The sequence below is a fragment of the Telopea speciosissima genome, chromosome 4 (genome assembly GCF_018873765.1).
Source record: "Telopea speciosissima isolate NSW1024214 ecotype Mountain lineage chromosome 4, Tspe_v1, whole genome shotgun sequence".
In the NCBI taxonomy this organism is placed as follows: domain Eukaryota; kingdom Viridiplantae; phylum Streptophyta; class Magnoliopsida; order Proteales; family Proteaceae; genus Telopea; species Telopea speciosissima.
Genome location: NC_057919.1, coordinates 14882850 through 14900230, shown reverse-complemented (window position 1 = coordinate 14900230; position 17381 = coordinate 14882850). Strand labels below are relative to the sequence as shown.

Sequence of the window (17381 nt, the reverse complement as noted above, 5' to 3'; positions counted from 1 at the left end):
TGCAGTTTAAGAAACTCAACTTTTTTGGCCCTTGACAGCTGATGGACAGTTTAAGAAACTCAACTTTTGTTTTAGGGAGAGGATTCTTGAGTAAGCTGCCTCGGGAAACACAAAAATGAGGTGTGACAAAATGGTATCATACATTGGATGGCAGGGAGGTCATTTTAAAGGGCGTCAATAAGAGGTAGCCATTGAATGGATGAATTGGGAGAATAATACTTTCTGTCCTCTCGTACCTATGAGTTCCTCTACCCAATAGTTCGAGGTTTTGGGTGGATATTGGGTGGAGGGACTTAGGTATATGAGGGGACAGAAGGTTTCAAGGGTAATCGATGTAGAACTATTCTCCCAACAGAATAATAGGTACCAATGGATTGTAGGGTCATAGGAAAAGTTTCTTTCTTGAAGTATCATGGCTAAAGAAGAATCTAAAATTCATGTATCTTCTTCTCTCCCTCAGAAGACTATGCCTCAAGGTGTCAATTAATTTTATTCTCAATAAGAAAGAATTTAGAACAGTTTTTTCTATTATATATAAAGCCAGTTAAACGGTTAAACCCTGAACAACGTCAACTCAACAGTGGCCTTCTTCCCAATTCATTCTGATGTACATACTTAGCCACTAGTGCAAGCTATGGTAAGGAGGGAGGGGGGAGGAGAGATTTGATATTATGCCTTCTGTTTTTTGGAGATGGGAAAGAAAACTTGCAGCCTTCTTCAGGTGTACATAGAGAGAGAGCGCTATGCCGAGCAGTTATCCTCAACACCCAGACATAGGAGTGCACAGATTTTTTACTGTCCTGTCTACTGTGAAATAAAAAAATCCATCCATGTCGATGTTACTACACGCACTTTCATGAATCCGGATCCTCTGTTGTATTGCAGGGTATGCGGTGCACATCTTGCGGTACAGTAGAGGCCATGTGTGCTGTCGTACACCCTGCAATATGACAGAAGATTTTTATACCACTCTCATTGCCCCTATGCTGGTGCAGAAGCTACATGACCAAGCAACGATCTCAACAAATAATTATTATGGTGATAGAAAAATTATATACTAGGGAACCTAATTACATGCTCTACGCCAAACCCAAGAACAAGCTATTGTCGCTTCACTCTCCAAGAAATAAAAAAATCTCATCTATATTAATGTTTATACATAATTTTTTTTTTGGGGTAAGATACACACTATAAATGTAGAATCTAACTCCTCTCAGGTTCCTGTTCGGTCAGGTTCGTAGGTTCCTCTCATAGGGGACCGGAAATGATGACCTCACCCCCTGCCCGGACACACTGTCCAGGTGGGGTGAGGTCATCATTTTCGCCCTCCCTATGAGAGGAACCTACATACCTGACCGGGCAAGGAAACTGAGAAAAATTCATGGACAAAGTATCTCTTGCATTCTCCTCTCATTTTCCTCTCATTTTCCCCCTCCCTATGAGAGGAGAAAAATTCATAAATGTAATATCCCTTGCATGTATACTAATAGTAAAAATAATTCCAAGTGTACAAAGCAGAATTATAATAATAATATTTCCATTTCATGGACAAAGTACTACAAAATATATTTTGTACAATTAAGATGTCACATACGCCACGTCAGCCCCATTAAACCCTAAAAAAACCAAAACAGAGCGAAACTACCAAACAAAAATGAAACTGCAAAAACAGAGGTTTGAGGTGGAAGTGTGGAACCTCCCAAGTCTCGAACATTTTCTATATTTTCCCCTTTTTCTTGTTCGAACTTTTCTAGTTCCCACCAAGAAACCAACCTTCAAAAAAACGTGGCACAGTGAGCTGAGAACGATGAGTCAGCTAACAGTGAGCTGAGAACGATGAGTCAGCTAACACCTCCATGCCGACGTGGCAACCAGTTCTTTATCTTGCCAGCATAGCAGCATCGACGTCTGACGCTTTGCCACGTAGAAACCCCGCACTTGTTCCCTCTGCACCAGACATTGAGCCTGAGACTCCGTGATTTCACTGAACGCCACCGGCAACATTCCAGCGCCGACCAACACTTCCCACCATGACGACGAACTCAACCGATTCCTTGCCGCAGCAACCGCCACAAAAATCTTGGGCCGCAGAAGATACCTCTCGATTAACCGCACGAAATCGAGTCCACGGGTGTTAGATGCTTCGAACGATTCCAGCAGTGAAGTGTACAATTCAAGCCCCTTGATGAAGTTCCGGCGAAACGAACTGGGCCCTACCTCTCTCCACCCCTCTGTGTCAACGAATAGTACGATCTGCGGTGCGATCTGCCGGAGAAGACAGAAGAATCGCGTTATCGAATCCGTCAAGGCAAGATGCCCGAGGATCCCCTGCGAAAGATTGATAGCGATCGTCTCACCTTCGATAAACCTGATCGCATTGAACATTGAAGCTTCGAAACTACGAACACTCACGAACGCAATCTGGAAATGGATTCCGAGTTCGTCCGCAAACTGACACAGGTTATCCTTGATCAATTGCGCCTCAATCAAAGATTCTTCCGGTATAACGGCGGTAACTCTGAGAGCAGACAGAGGAAGGTCATAGTCTTTCGACCTGTTCGCGAGCTCTTGCATGAACGACGCCCATTGTAATCCAAGCCCAATCTCGAAATCTACGGCATGTATGAACCTTGCTCCGTTCAAGGTCTCAAGAAGCGCTTGATTAGTTGTGAAATTAGCGAACGGAGTGATCGGAGATATCTCGCAGAAGGCCTTGTACGCTTTAATCTTTTGAAATGTCGCTGAAGTAGGGGAATAGGCCGTTCGATTGGAGCCAGTGAGAAGCAACTGAAGGGCTTCTTTGAAATAAAAGGCAGCTCTCTGGAGTGGCTTTCCGTCTGGAGATTGCAGACGTTGATTGAGCCGCTCCAATATCACCTGCGCGAGCTGCAACTGCCCTGAATCGACGAACTCCGCAGCTCTAATGAGCTGATCCAACTGCACACAATCGAAGTCTAAGTTGCTTTGATAGGAATCCTGGGATAGCTTCGAAGGATTTGAATCATGATTCAAATTTTGATTGGGAGAGAACACAGAGGCATTAAAAACAAGGGACGAAGCAGGGAAACAAGAATCTACCGGAAGGAGGTGCAGGGGATTCGGGTTTTGGGGGTCGAAGGTGCCGAAGTGGGGGAGAGTTTTGGACGTGGGGACAGCATCAGAATCATCTCTTCGGTCGAAATCCGGCATCATGGAATCCCAGTCGTCCGATGGGAACGAGGGAATATGATGCAGTAGTAGAGGGTCGTCCCAGTGGAGAGGATGGTCGTCCATAAAGGCACCGGGAACCGCCGGAACTGAATCAGATGCACTGGCAACAGGACTTGGACTGGGACGGATGTCGAGAACAGAAAGTGGGTTCGTAGCAGGAAGCGGTGGTATTGAAGGAGGTATGACGGGTAGTGGTGGTGGTGTTGCACGAAAGCAACGGTTTTGGGTGGAGGAGCTCCCGGTGGTGGTCAATCATGGTGGTGAAGGGATATGTCATGGCTATCTGCCCTTGTTCGTTGGTTTTGGACTGTTGAGTACAGAGACATCAGTGGTGGTGGTTGAGAGTTGAGACAGAAGTGGTGAAAGGAAGAGAAAAGGAAAGCGCGAATAAGCTGAAGAGCTGCACGCCCGCAAGTGCTCTACTTCTTCTCACACTCTCTTGAAAGGAATTGGAAGCGGAGACTGAAGAAGTGGGCTTTTCAACGTTATCATTGCTGGCTTTTTAATGGAGGCATGAATGGTGGTGGAATGGTCATGGGCATGTATGTAAAGATGGGTTTATGTATGTATGTTGGCGATGATGATGATGATGATGATGATGAGATATGAGAGACATAAGATTTGATTCGGTTGACATTAAGTCAAGAGGGCTTTTCACTCTTTTTTGCCTACTTCACCTGATCATCTCTGAGCATCTGTGACTGTTTAAAGAGGGAAAGAAAGAAAGAAAGAAAGAAAGAAAGAGAGAAAGAGATTGTGAGGGAAAAAGTATATTACACTAATACCCCTTCATCCTCATGAAGAGTGTGACAAAGTGGCAATATTTATCTGGGGAAACTGAAAAGGATCCAGGGTAGTATGGGAAAATAGAAAAGGAGTTCACAGGGTTCACAGACTTGGTTTAGTTCAGTTCAAGTTTCAGTGTACATGAGTTAATAGAAGGAGGAAGTACTAGTTAGGGAATGGTGGTCCTCGGGTCCTGCCTTACGCGTGCTGGACCACAGGCAGGCAGGCCACCTGAACCTTTCTAGTTGCCAAACAGGGGGTAGTGGCAGGGCTCCAAAGGCCCAAACTCCCAACCTTAATTGGTAGCGCGCAGTATTCTTTGGCTTCTCTCTCTCTCTGTGTACGTGCGTGTGGTTGTGAGTGTAAGAGTCGTGTGAATCGTGGTATACTAACATGAAGATGGTAAAGAAAAGGGTGAGAGGTGACCACTGAACATAGCAAAGATGTAAGATATCCTTATACCAAAAGGATATGTTGCAAATGTGAAGACCCTACTTATTAAGGGCTGCCTTACGTATATAGTTATAATTAGTGAGGATACTTTTTTAAGGTTGAATCTTCCTTGTTAAGGCAGACAAGGCTTTTTAACAAGCTGGCCAAATAAGCTCCACGACTTCAACACTCCCTTTTGAGAGTGGGTGCATGGTCTAAGAGATAGGGCCATCTTTTCATTGATGATGGCAATTAGAATCTCATCTCAAAGCCTTCTTTTGTGAACCAGAAGCCCCCCACCCCTCTCCACAACGCGTGAGGGCCGTGTACGTACGTGTATGTCAAATGGATGCCCTATACTTCTTCGATCAACAGTACACTCTCCAGTTTTTCAAGTGACTGGAGAGGATCTGTGCATGGTCCACTATGTTTATGCATGCTTTTTATCAAAAAAAAAAAAAAACATAGCCTATAATTGCTAGACCGAGGGTGCTTTCAATGCAAGTTTAAAGATGGACATTCCAGACAAGTGTATCTAAACAGGCTCTCTCCATTACGTAATCTTTACCCTTAAATTATCTAAACAGGTTCTCTCTCTCATATGAAATGACATATGTGTTATTGGTGAAGTCTGATCTTAGCTAGTTTTAATTCAGAAAAGTACGTTATGTCATTGTTTTGTCTATTTTTCCAATATATACGTAAACTGAAAAGATTTTGCCCTTAATAGAAAGAAAAAGTCGATTATACTAAGAAGACAATAGGGGAAAAAATTATGCTTTACACCTTAAAGGGTGTTAATAAGAAAATCTCATTAAGTCAAAAAACAGAAAACAAGAACTTATCTCTATGCATGCGTTATAAAATAAAGGTTAATATACATAGTCATATAAAATTAAGGGAAGCATTTCTCTGTCCGGGAGTGTAGCCTATGCCAGCACTCTCACATGTCTATCTCTCTCCTCCTTAAAACAAGGGGACAAAGCTGTCTTTTCATATGGGGAGGAGAGAGATAGACTCATGGGAGTGCTGGCGTAGGCCACAATCCCGGACAGACTTCTTTTTCCCTAAAATTAATTAAAATAATTCATAATTAAAGAGTAAATTACTTGTACATCCTTGCACTATTTTTTTTTTTTCTACCAAAAAAAAGTATTGAACTTCTGATTGTGCCAATTGTTTTTTTTGGTAATAAAAGTCTATTAAAATCAACGTGAAACACACATGGAAGGAGAAGAGCACATCTTCTGGATCCATGAAATGGAATTGGGCCAAACCTTCTCTCTCCTCTCTTCCAATTCCAGGTCTCCCTTCTTCCCTTGGCAATCTAACATTCTATAACCCTTACCTATACTTTTGCTGTCCGCTTTTGTGTGTGTTCTTTGTCCATCATTATACGTGTTCTCCGCAAGTTTGAAATTCATCATTTTTTTTCAACTTTTGCAATCATTGATTATGTTTGCGTGAATAAAATTGCATGCTTATGGCTTCATCTTCATGACCAAACCATGGCCACTTCAAACCTCATCCACCGCTTCTTTCCTCGAGCCGTTTGCTTCATCATTGTATGCAATTTTATGATAGCAGCACTTCTCATCGATCGGAATGTGGCTATTCGGAACTGAGAGAGTGCCCTACAGGACCTACATTAGGATTTTACAAAGCTACTGGAGAAGTATGAAAAATTATTCCATGGGTTTCTTGTCTTGGAGATAGATACTCCTTCTGTATGGGTAATGGAGGAATTATAACAGTAGATCAGCTGATTCTTAAAATCCAGCTAGACAAGAAACTCTAATGTGTTGGTTTTTTGCAGCTACCACATGTTAAAAGACTACTGGTGCAGTGTAAACTGTAAAGCTGAAGGCTTCGCAATTGATGCATTTTCAGTTTCAAATAGCTTGCAATGGAGTGGTTGTGTTGCTGTTCATGTACAATTTCATCTGATTGGAATTTTTTTTTTGACATGTGACATATTTTAAAATTTCCATGTGGCCAATAGTTAAAATTATCCATACAAGGTGGTTCCCAAAGCTAACTGTGCCATGTCGACTGTATGCTATGTGACATCTGTATTTAAAACTTGTAAACTTTTTTTAATTGCCTCCTTTTTTAGGTTCTAAGACCAAAGGGTTTTCAAAATAATTTGGAACTGATTTTTCCTTATATTATCAAAAGTTGTGATTGTCTTACACATTTGTTCGGGTATATATGTGAAATGTCAGAATTTACTCTTATTAACAATGTGTATTATACTAAAAGGATAAAAATCTTCAATTTCGATCTAAACTTACTTTTTTGTCCTTATAATAATACAGTTTTTTAATAAGAGTAGACTTGTCATTTCACATATGTACTTAAAAAATATGCAAGATTATAATAAGTTTTGATAATATTATTAAGATAATTCACTTTCAAATTATTGACTTAAAGAATTTTTTCCAATAAGACAAGGAGCAACCTATAGAAGATTACAAGTTCTAAATATACGTATAGAGATGTCAATTAAAACATTAGTTTTGTAATAGAAAAACATATAAATATAAACATAATATTGTCTTGTAAATTCTTAATTTATTCTATCAAATCTCAACACATTTATAATTTAAAAAATTTAGTACAATCTCTAATTAAAATGACTATGAGTAATTAATAAATAAAATTCTATGAAATATGAATTCTTTCACTCTATATTTCATGTACTAAATAACATATTTTTGTATTTAATAATAATAACATCGAAACATAGTACCATTCAATTTTGACCTCCGCTCAACAAAGTAAATAATAAAAACCTTTTTAATCATTTTTTTAATATTTACTAAACAACTATTTTGGAGGGTGGGCCTTGGTGCGACGGTAAAAGTTGCTCCATTATGATCAAGAAGTCACGGGTTCGAGTCTGGAAACAGCCTCTCTGCTAAAGCAAGGGTAAAGCTACGTACATTATGATTCTCCCCAGACCCTGCAGTGGCGGAACGCCCTTTTTACCTTATACCAAATTAATATGTATGATATGATGGAGTAGATATAGACCAAGATGTCAAGCACGCTATTGACACAGCCTCCCTAGCCAAGGCATTAGCCACAGAGTTGAGTGAAAGAGGCAGAGAGACTAGGTTGTTCAGGTGGTTGATGAGCTCAAGGTAGTCAAATTCCACCAGAATACGATCACAGCATGAACAAGACCATCACGAACCGCTATGGCTTCTCCTTGGGTGCTGGAAATTGTTTGAACAGAGATGGAGAGAGCTAAGGTGCATCTACCTTGCCAGTAGTCTCTGATGACAATGCCAATACCAATGCCAGCCGGTTGATCCACAGAGGTAAAGGAGATGTCGCAATTAATTTTAAAAGATCCTTGAGGGAGAGGGGGAGACCAAATAGCTTTCCGAGGATGGTTTGGATTGGTCAGACCTTTGATCTCTTTGGGAGGGGGGGAGGCCCAGCAGCCCAGAATTCCTCCAACATAAAGGAACAAGACTTCAATTTCTTGGAACTTGTGATCATATTGTAATATACTAACGCTCTGTTTTTCTAACATTTTTTTTTTTGGTTAATTGGGAGCTTTTACATATATAGTTGATAGAAGGGGGGGATCGAATCGGGGAGGAGATAAGGTACCAGCCAAGAGACTCGAACTCAAGACCTCTTGGTGAGCATGGGCATGAAGCGCACCTCAGCTCACCAACTGAACTAATGAGTTTTCTAACATTTTTTTTCTCTCTTTTTTGACCTTGTGGGCGTTAAGGGTACTAATTTGGGATCAAAATCTACAACTGTCTTCGAACTAACTCGCTAAAATCTAAAACTGACTTGTCCCAAACATCAAAACTCTATCACTTGAGGTTGGTAAAATCCGTTTTGTTGACGAGGGTCAAGATCGAGAATTTAGAATTCAACAATTACTCTTTCTTCTACTCCCGTCTTTGATTTTTTTTACATTTTTTACATTTAATTTTATCTTGTATTTATTTTAATAGATATGTGATTCCATGTATGAATGTGTATAAAACAATATATACATATAAACCAATAAAAAATCTAAAAAAAGAACCACATTATCTTAATTTATAATAAAATTATAAAAATAAGAAAACAAATCCAATAAGGTAATTTAATTGGATACCCGGACACACTTTTCGGCAATATAGAAAGAGAGGTATTTTCGTCACACGATGTCCTTAAAATCCTCTGCAGTATCGGTGGAGTGGCGGTGCACATCCGGCGGCACAACAGAGGCCATGTGTGCCATGTGTACCACCTGACTTCAGCTGTGCCATTGGATGTGCACCACCCTCTGCCGGTATTGTAGAGGATCCTGGACAGTAAAACACAGGGACAAATCAGGCACACTGTCAAGCGGATAAATGCTGGTAAATACGAAGATAATAATTTCGATCGAACGGTCTGTGTTAATAGATGCAAATCTGAACGGCAGACAATGTTGCAACATGCTTACGGGACTCAATCGGAGAGCGTAAGTAAGCAAGCAAGCAAGCAAATATTAATGTTAGATGAAGTTTTCGTTATTGTTCGATCTGTAGTTTCTTCTTTCTATCTCTTAAATGGTTCTTATTTGGTTTCTTAGGCTCGTCTGAACTTCTTTATAGGGTTCAGTCTTTCCTTTTTTTTTTTTTTTTTTTTTTTTTCTCTTAGAGATTTAAGTTGATTCTGCAGTAGAAAAGTTAATAGAGTGAGCAAGAAGCTTCAAAGTCTGATCTGAAGTTTAACCAGTGGAACGGTCTGTGTTAAACAAACCATGAAATAATAGAACGGTGGATGTTTGAGTCATTTCAATGAAGTGAATGACCAAGAATACCCATGGATATAGTCTTGCAGGTCAGGATATAATAATTGAATTTTTATGTAACGAACCCCTTGCTTGAGCCTTGAGGGAGAAAACTGTGAATGGCTTTTGGCCTTTGAATTTATTTTAAAATGAGTTGATATATGATTCTTTTTTCTTCTGGCCACACTCTCCCATGTGCCTATTTTTCTCCCCCTTAAAATAAAGGGGTAGAGATGTCTTTGCACATAAAAAGAGAGAGAGAGATAGACTCATGGGAGTGTCCCGACATAGCTCTTTTTCCCTAATTTCCTAATAGGGCAACAAATATAGAAATGTATAGAAACAAAGAAGGCAGGGGAATGATTTTGGTCGTATGTTCTTCCCAGCAGCAGGAGCAGGAGCTTGACAGGTTCATGAGTGGTTTTGATGGGACTGCCGAGGCTGGAAGAGCAAAAGGAGCATCCGCATCAACATCCCCTCCCGTCCAACAACAACCGCAACCGCAACAACAGGAACATGGGTCATTGCAGATAGATCTGAACAATGAGGTTAAGACCGTTCATCATTTGTCTAGCTTCTTCTCAATTCTCGTCTTTTCAAGCTTTTCTTTTGATCTCTCTCGCTTGCAAACAAACCCTTAAATAATAGAACGTTGCATGCATGTGTTCGTAATTTCAATGAGTGAATGACCAGAATACCCATGGATGTAAGCTTCTTCTTGTTTTTCTTGTAATTTCCGATAGAGCAAAAGATATAAAAGAAATATACAGAAACGAAGAAGAAGAAGAAGAAGCTAAGGAGGGTTGGTTTTGCAGTAAGTGAGTTTGGTGGTATGTTCCCATCCCATGCTCACTGGTCTGGATCATCCAATTCAACGTTTTCTACAAGATCTTCTATTTCTGATGTATTATTATATTTTTTTTTGCTTTTTCTAATTATTTTACTAAGGTCTTGTTGACTCTATTTCATGTTGACTTGGCTTCTCTCTCTCTCTCTCTCTCTCTCTCTCTCTCTTTCCGATATCCCATTTGCCTTTTGGAATCATCTGTCAAAAGAGTAACAGAATCTGTTTGGCATTTCTGGTTACAGGATGATGATCAAGGTCAAGGGATCAAATTTTTATAATCAATCAATCAATCAAACAAACAAACAAAAAGGAAATAAAGGAAATAAAGGAAATACAGGAATGAAAGAAAAGAGTTTAGTTTGATTCTTACTATCATATTGAACCACATGCATGTCTTTAATAGCAAAGTATATATATAGCTGAAGTATGAAGTACATAGAAGTCCCTTTCTTTACCACCCCGGCCCCAAGAAATTAGGTTTACCCTTTTCATGAAAACCTTGAGACTAGTCATAGTACTAGTAGTAGTAGTAGTAGCAGTAATTATCAAGTGATGGGTATCACAAGCTGCAGGGTTACATTTCGAAAAAGGTCAGGATTGAAGGGATTCATGAAATGGGGGAGATGATGTGATAGTATTCGATCTCCCTAGATTTTACCCAGACCTACGTCGTTTGCAGTTATAAAATCCATAACTCTCCATTGGTCCATTCTTTTTTGGACCAGTGTAGGAATTTAAGGTACTTAATTTGATCCTTTATCGTGCGCTGTCCGTCCACACAGGTAGGGGCTCAATGACCGTCATACCCCATCCGGGGTTAGGCGTTTGGGCAGTGGATAGGGTGGTCAGTCATTACACACTGCTTGTGTGATCAAGCACGATGCCGGCAGGACGGACAGCGCCCAGTATGTAGAGCATTCAATCCATAGTTAAGTTACGTAAGGATAGAATTTTTTACCCTGCTCCTCTCAAGTACACTGCCCGTACTTGACATCAAGTACATCTAATAGAGGGGGGTGGACCCCAACTCGGGTAGGGATTAGGATAGTCATTCCTGCCTCCTCTGTTAGATGTACTTGATGACGTCAAGTATGGACAGTATAATCGAGAGGATAAAGATCCCTTATAATATGCTTATTTGTACCTGTTAAGGAATATGGAAGAGCAATAGAAAAAATCTAAAAGCCAAGAAGATCGAAGAAACTGCTGGTGCTGCCTTCAGATCCCTGACGGCGTTTTCTATATAAAAGATACGCATGATTCGTGTAAGTGTGTAACCACCAGCAGATGAAGAAGGAAGGGAGATAAGTGAGAAAGAATAAGACGACGAGAGAACCTTTTTGTTTAACAGATAGGAAGGCCATCTTTCCCATATTTGATGATGGCAATTAGAATCTCATCTCAAAGCCTTCTTTTGTGAACCAGAAGCCCCCCTCCCCTCTCCACAATGCGTGAGAGCCGTGTACGTACGTGTGTGTCAAATGGATGCCCTATACTTCTTCGATCAACAAGAAGACACTCTCCAGTTTTTCAAGTGACTGGAGAGGATCTGTGCATGGTCCACAATGTAAGTCAATGTATAGCTTTTCCAAACATACCCTAAAATTGCTAGATGGAGGAGCTTTCAATGTATCAAATTTTAGTCCAAAGTAAGCAAGGAAAGTCGTTACTTAAACTCTAACTCAAAGTCTTAGTAAAATTATTAAAATGCCATCAAATGGAGATGAATATAAAATACAAAATGGCACCTTCTTTTTGTAATTTCAGTTATTTTCTCTATTCATTATGAGTCAAAATTGTACCAATGAGATGCTTGCCTTGTGTTCTATTACATGGACTAACTCATGCGACAACTAGTGAAATGTTATACTTCACTGGGCATCCCTGAGCGAACAAGCAACGGAGGGAGCCCAACAGAGAGTCAGGCGCGCGCCAGAACCAAGCTGAAAAACTATTGGTAACTGCATGAATCGAAGTGGATACTGGAGTGGGACCCTCCATAGCATCGGGTGACCAAGTATGCGAGCCTATCTGTGCAGATTTACCAGCAGCACCAATAAAAAGTAAAATACAAATAAGAGTTATGGCATTCAATCTCATATTGCAAGAAATCCAAGAATTTCTGGGGGCACTAGCACGACCAAAAATGGTTGAAAAGTCTACTGTTTAAAAGAGAGTAAAACGACCCGAAATCTCAAGAGCTGATTCAAAATCACCTACTCGATTGACAGCCATAGCTTTTGTAGCTGCTTTATCTGCCTGAAGTCATGTAAACCATAAAAGAATTAACAAATATGAAGCAAGACCTACTCCCTCCCATCCCAGGAATAATTGAAGAGAGTTATCTCCAGTCACCAACATTGGCATAAAAAAAGTAGGGTGCGCCCAGTGCAAATTGGTTTGTTTGGTTATTCATGATCTCCCAATCAGAATGGAGGGTCCTACCTACGTATATGATTGATAGAATCACTACGTAGGGGGGGCGGTCAACCAGAAATCAGCTATTTCAGAAATAGAACCAGCATATCCACTTTCTTCTGAGCCGGGATCTTCCTTCCCCAGCATGGCTCACTCCACATGCTCCACCTATGTCATCCAGCAAATCATATGTTGAAAGATCGCTTCACTGGCTGGTAATTGATAGGATGAATCTTCTCCGCTCCGGGCCCCTCTGAGGCTGAGAATCATCTACCCCCAGTACGTAGTGGAATGAATGGTCGCCTTTCACACTGATCACGAACTTGCTCTAGAATGAAAGTGTGAATAGAATTTCATTACCACACGCTGCTGTAGTTCGGCTTCGGGATCGGCGTGGGGAACTTCCGTCGGTTCTGGCAACAACGGGGGTGCCTCGTGAACCGCATTAAAGATCACTTGTATAAACTCAAGTAAGTCAATATAAGGCATGCCTAACACTGTGTCGTTTTTCAGTAACTATAGAATGAGCACTGTGAACTATCTGCTTCAAAAAGATAGTTTAGAAACAAGTCAAAAATAAAGAATTATAATATGTGATAAAATCAATCATTCCTGTATTCTGTGAGGGAGAAGAAAACCCATCATGAAAAGAGCATTTTAGAAACTAGCTAATTAAAACAAAATCCATATATTTACATGCTAACCCTTATTTATGCCTTTTTGATACCAAATGCCTTAAACAATAGTACCAAAGATGAACATAAACCCATCACCCTTGAGTCCGGATCCTCTCCAGTGTGCATCAGACGGTTGGAACTGTTCAAGACACCCCCCAAGAACAACTTCAGTCGTTTGATGTGTGTTGCCTTCAATGGCGCATTGGAGAGGATTTTTTCGCACCGCCCTCTAGATTTTTTTCCCTCATAGAAAGGCAGCATGAATGTGTGGAGTTGGAGGTATCCATGTCTCCCCCCCCCCCCCTTTCCCTTTGGAAAGATTCATTAATTGATAATTAAGATTACAATAGGAGTTTCTTCCAATGATTTCTATTGATATTGTAATCTTGTATAGGATTAGGATTAATTAATCTTAAATTATTATATTTTTATTGGAAAAAAATAAATGCCTTTAAAGTCGATTGTAAAAAAAACGGTGAGTAAAAGTATGAACACTCTCTGTCATCTTTTTAGGGTTCGTAGATTTGAAGAAGAAACTAATAAGTGATAGGTGGGAGGACGGGAGGACGGAGCCATCGAACATATTCTTCTTCACATTATCTCATCCCCGTCGCGCAACATTTCCTTCTCACAGTTCTCTACCCAAAAAAACACATAAACCAAAAAAAAATTCTCTCAACTCTCTTGTCTCTGTCTCCTTTTTGCTTCCTTTTCTTATAATATAATCTCCAAGCCGTCAAAAGCTTTTTGGATCTGAAGGGGAACTCGTGAGACGTGAGCGTAATATCTACGCCTTTCTCTACTTAGCATGCAAGGAACCCAAATCGCTCGTTGCCATGCATGGATGATGATGATGGATGATCATCATCATCCATGCATCTCGGTGATTGTCGTAACCGACAAAATCTGCCAAACTGGGTCCCGCTCTAAGCCTCTCAATTGCTTCATCCGCTATCTCCTGGGACCCACCTCAGCTCCACTTCACGTCTAACATTATCTTGACCCTCAAGCCCCACGCCCCAAAGTCCACCAATTTGGATCCTCTACTGCCGAGCTGCCAGGCCAGATCGTGCTGCGCACAATGTCCGTCTTACCTCTGTCCAAACGTGTTCCTCGAGTGAGGTTAAGGTGGTTTTTGCACGCAGCACCATGTCTGGGCAGCACGATCCTGTCGGGTAACTCGACAGTAGAAGATCCGGATCCAAAGTCCACCCCCTCCCGAGTCCTGCCGGCCAATTTTTTCCTCTTTGCTTCTCTAATCTAAGGTTGTGTTTGGATGCCAACGAAAATAAAAACGTAATAAGATAAAAATCTAACATAATCGTTGCTTATGTGTCTATGTCTCTTTTCATATTCAATTGTATTATTATTTTTTTTCTTCGTTTTTTGGCATCCAAACATAACCTTGTATCACAAATTTCATTAAGAAAAAATAAACCCTTACACCATGATGAGTCCACGACCCTGTTTGTTTAAAAGGCAGTATGAATCATGGATTTAGTAATCAATATCCAGTAGAATTTTACGTGGGTTGGCCCATAATAGTTCAGATTGGATAGATTTACCCCTATTCTTTTTCTTTTTATTCAATATCAGTTCTAGGATTGGTCAGGAATCAGTATCGGCCTTTATTGATATCAATAGGGACCCGATACCCATTCTTATAACCATGGTACGAGGTGGGAAATCTAATAAATAAGTGTATTGGGATGAAACACAAGAATGGTATAGTGAGAGTAAATGTATCACACAATATGTTAAAGTAGAGGTTGAACCAAAAAGATCAATTGGATAGAATGAGAAAAACAAAAAAATGAAATTAGATCGAAATTGTTATAGATTTGGTCACATTTTTTATTTTGGACAAAAAAAAATTACCGATTAGATTTGGAAGGTGGAAGTTGCCACCTGTTGGGTGGTTGGCTCTAGTTTCACTCCATTTCTAGAGCATAACTAAGATCCTAAGATCTTAATCTTCTATTCAAATATGATCTTCCACATTTTTTTCCTTTGTTCTTTGGATTCTTTTCCTTTTTATTTTCAAAAATATAAAAGTTTAATGGTTGAGTAACATTGACCTGTTAAGTCACTTGGGAATTTATGGAGATTCTTTGTAATGATAAGTAAATTATACAAAAATGTATTTTGACTAATAAATTAAAAAAATGTGATAAAAAATTAATAAGGGTAAATTACACGACACTCCCTGAAAATCGAATAATACTCACCTCTCCCCCTGTTTTTTGAAAATATTCGATCACCCATCTCCCTGTAATTTACCCAATTGCTAATATTATTAGGCTTTACGCGCAAAATCTCCCAACTAATTGTGGGCCGTGGCCATGTGGTTGATCTTGATTAGCCACATATCAAACTCATATGGTCAATGTGTATCCAATAATTAAGTTTAGGGAGGTAGTATTTTGTCCGGGAGTGTGGTTTACACTAGAACTCTCATGTGTCTATCTCTCTCATCCTCAAAACAAGGGGTAGAGATGTCTTTTCATATGGGGAGGAGAGAGATAGACTCATGGGAGTGTTGGTAGGCCACATTCCCGAACAAAAGTTCTTTTTTCCTAAGATCATTATTTTGGATAGTTCACAATTTTCGCTTCTAAATCTGTCTTTTTTATACCATATTTTAGATAGATCAGTACAATATCTCTTTGAATCTTGAATATTGAATATGGCGATACCTCTGATTATACCAATCTACATATGCAATTAAAGGTATCAATCAGAACAACTCTAGATAATCAGGATGGTTTCTAAACACCTTACCCAAAAAAAGATAAAAAAGAAAAAAGGATGGTTTCTAAACAATTTCGGTCCCAAAGAGTCAATCTCAGAACAATCCTGGTTGTTAAACTATTCCAAATCTAAGATTTGGTCATGTTTTGTAATGGCACGGTCCAGTTCTAGGTACTCGAAACACTCAAATAAATTGAAACATATTCTTAGAGTATACAAATAACATCTCAAGCAGAGGTGTCAAAACCTAGTCCGAACTGAATCCAAGCTGATATTCTTCCAAATAAAATAGAATCGAAGCTGATATGAATTAACTGGATCATTTTTGTGCTGAGGTTTTGTGACACCAAAACCAAACTGAACCGCACTAAATCTGATAAGGCACCAAACAGAACTTTAAAAAAACGGGATCGAAACCAAAATAACCTGATAATAAACCGATAGCAGGCCCAAAATTTATATAAAAAAACATTGTTTTCTATACTTATTAATATATTTACATAGAAAACCGAAACCAAACTGATAGTAAATCAAAACCAAACTGAGACCAGTGCAACCTTATTGGATCATGTTTTTGACTCACTCAATCTCACACCAAAACGGGTGAACCAAACCGACCAGTTGACACCCCTAATCCCAAGCATACAATAATATTTGCCTTGCTAATGATACCTTGCATGATTTTTCAAAAAAAAAAAATTTCTTTTCATCTTAAAATAAACAATAAAAAATCTTATTTTATAGAAAACTTTTTGTTTTTTGTTAAAAAAAAAACATGATGAGACTGCATTTGCATCCATCGCTTGGCCCCCCTTGGATTCCAACCAAGGGATACCCCTCAAGGTAGTTCTTATGTTTTTTGCACTTTTCCAGCAGAAGATTTGACCTCGTCCTCCTCCTAAAAAAAATGGTGAAGTGTTTTGAGATTAAAATCCTTTTCAATTCCCCATGGTGCAGTTCATGGTGGAGAGGTCGACACCTACCAAGTGCGACATCCAACGGTCCGAGCTGCATTGTACCCTTTTCTTTTCTTTTTTTCTTCTCGAGTCGACACCGTTGGATGTCATGCCTGCCAAGTGTTGACATCTCCAACCCAAACTGCACAACACTAGACTTTTAGAGAATTGGAGAAGATTTTTTTTCCAGTGTTTTGATCCATAGTTGATCCACCTTGATCTTGTAGATCTGTTCATTAATGGCTTTAATTCATGCAATGTGATCTGGTGGTCCATTGTAGATTGGCTACCAGTGATTCACAATTTATTGTGGGGGGTTCCTTTATTAGTTTATTGTCGAAATTTTGAAAGAAAGGGCTGGTTTAGGTACTTAGTTAAGCTCCCTTTTATATCAAAAGATTGGTTTGCACCTTTTCATTGGGGTGCCTTCCTTCCTTCCTTCCTATCAAATACCTACCACTCTTCTTAAATCTTTATCAAATTATCTTAATTGACATCCTCCTTGAAAAACC

At 39.6% G+C, this 17381-nt stretch overlaps 1 protein-coding gene across 1 annotated transcript; it reads right to left on the bottom strand.

The window, feature by feature from the left end:
- Positions 1-1805: 1805 nt before the first annotated feature.
- On the bottom strand, positions 1806-3453 carry LOC122660518 (scarecrow-like protein 15). Its single transcript, XM_043855854.1, has one exon. It carries the CDS (start codon positions 3271-3273, stop codon positions 1846-1848), a length of 1428 nt encoding a protein of 475 aa, XP_043711789.1. The 5' UTR covers positions 3274-3453; the 3' UTR covers positions 1806-1845.
- Between the last annotated feature and the right edge of the window lie 13928 nt (positions 3454-17381).

Bases quoted from the DNA above. Each gene is read 5' to 3' on its own strand.
- LOC122660518 (XM_043855854.1), bottom strand. From the start codon at position 3,273: ATGGACGACCATCCTCTCCACTGGGACGACCCTCTACTACTGCATCAT.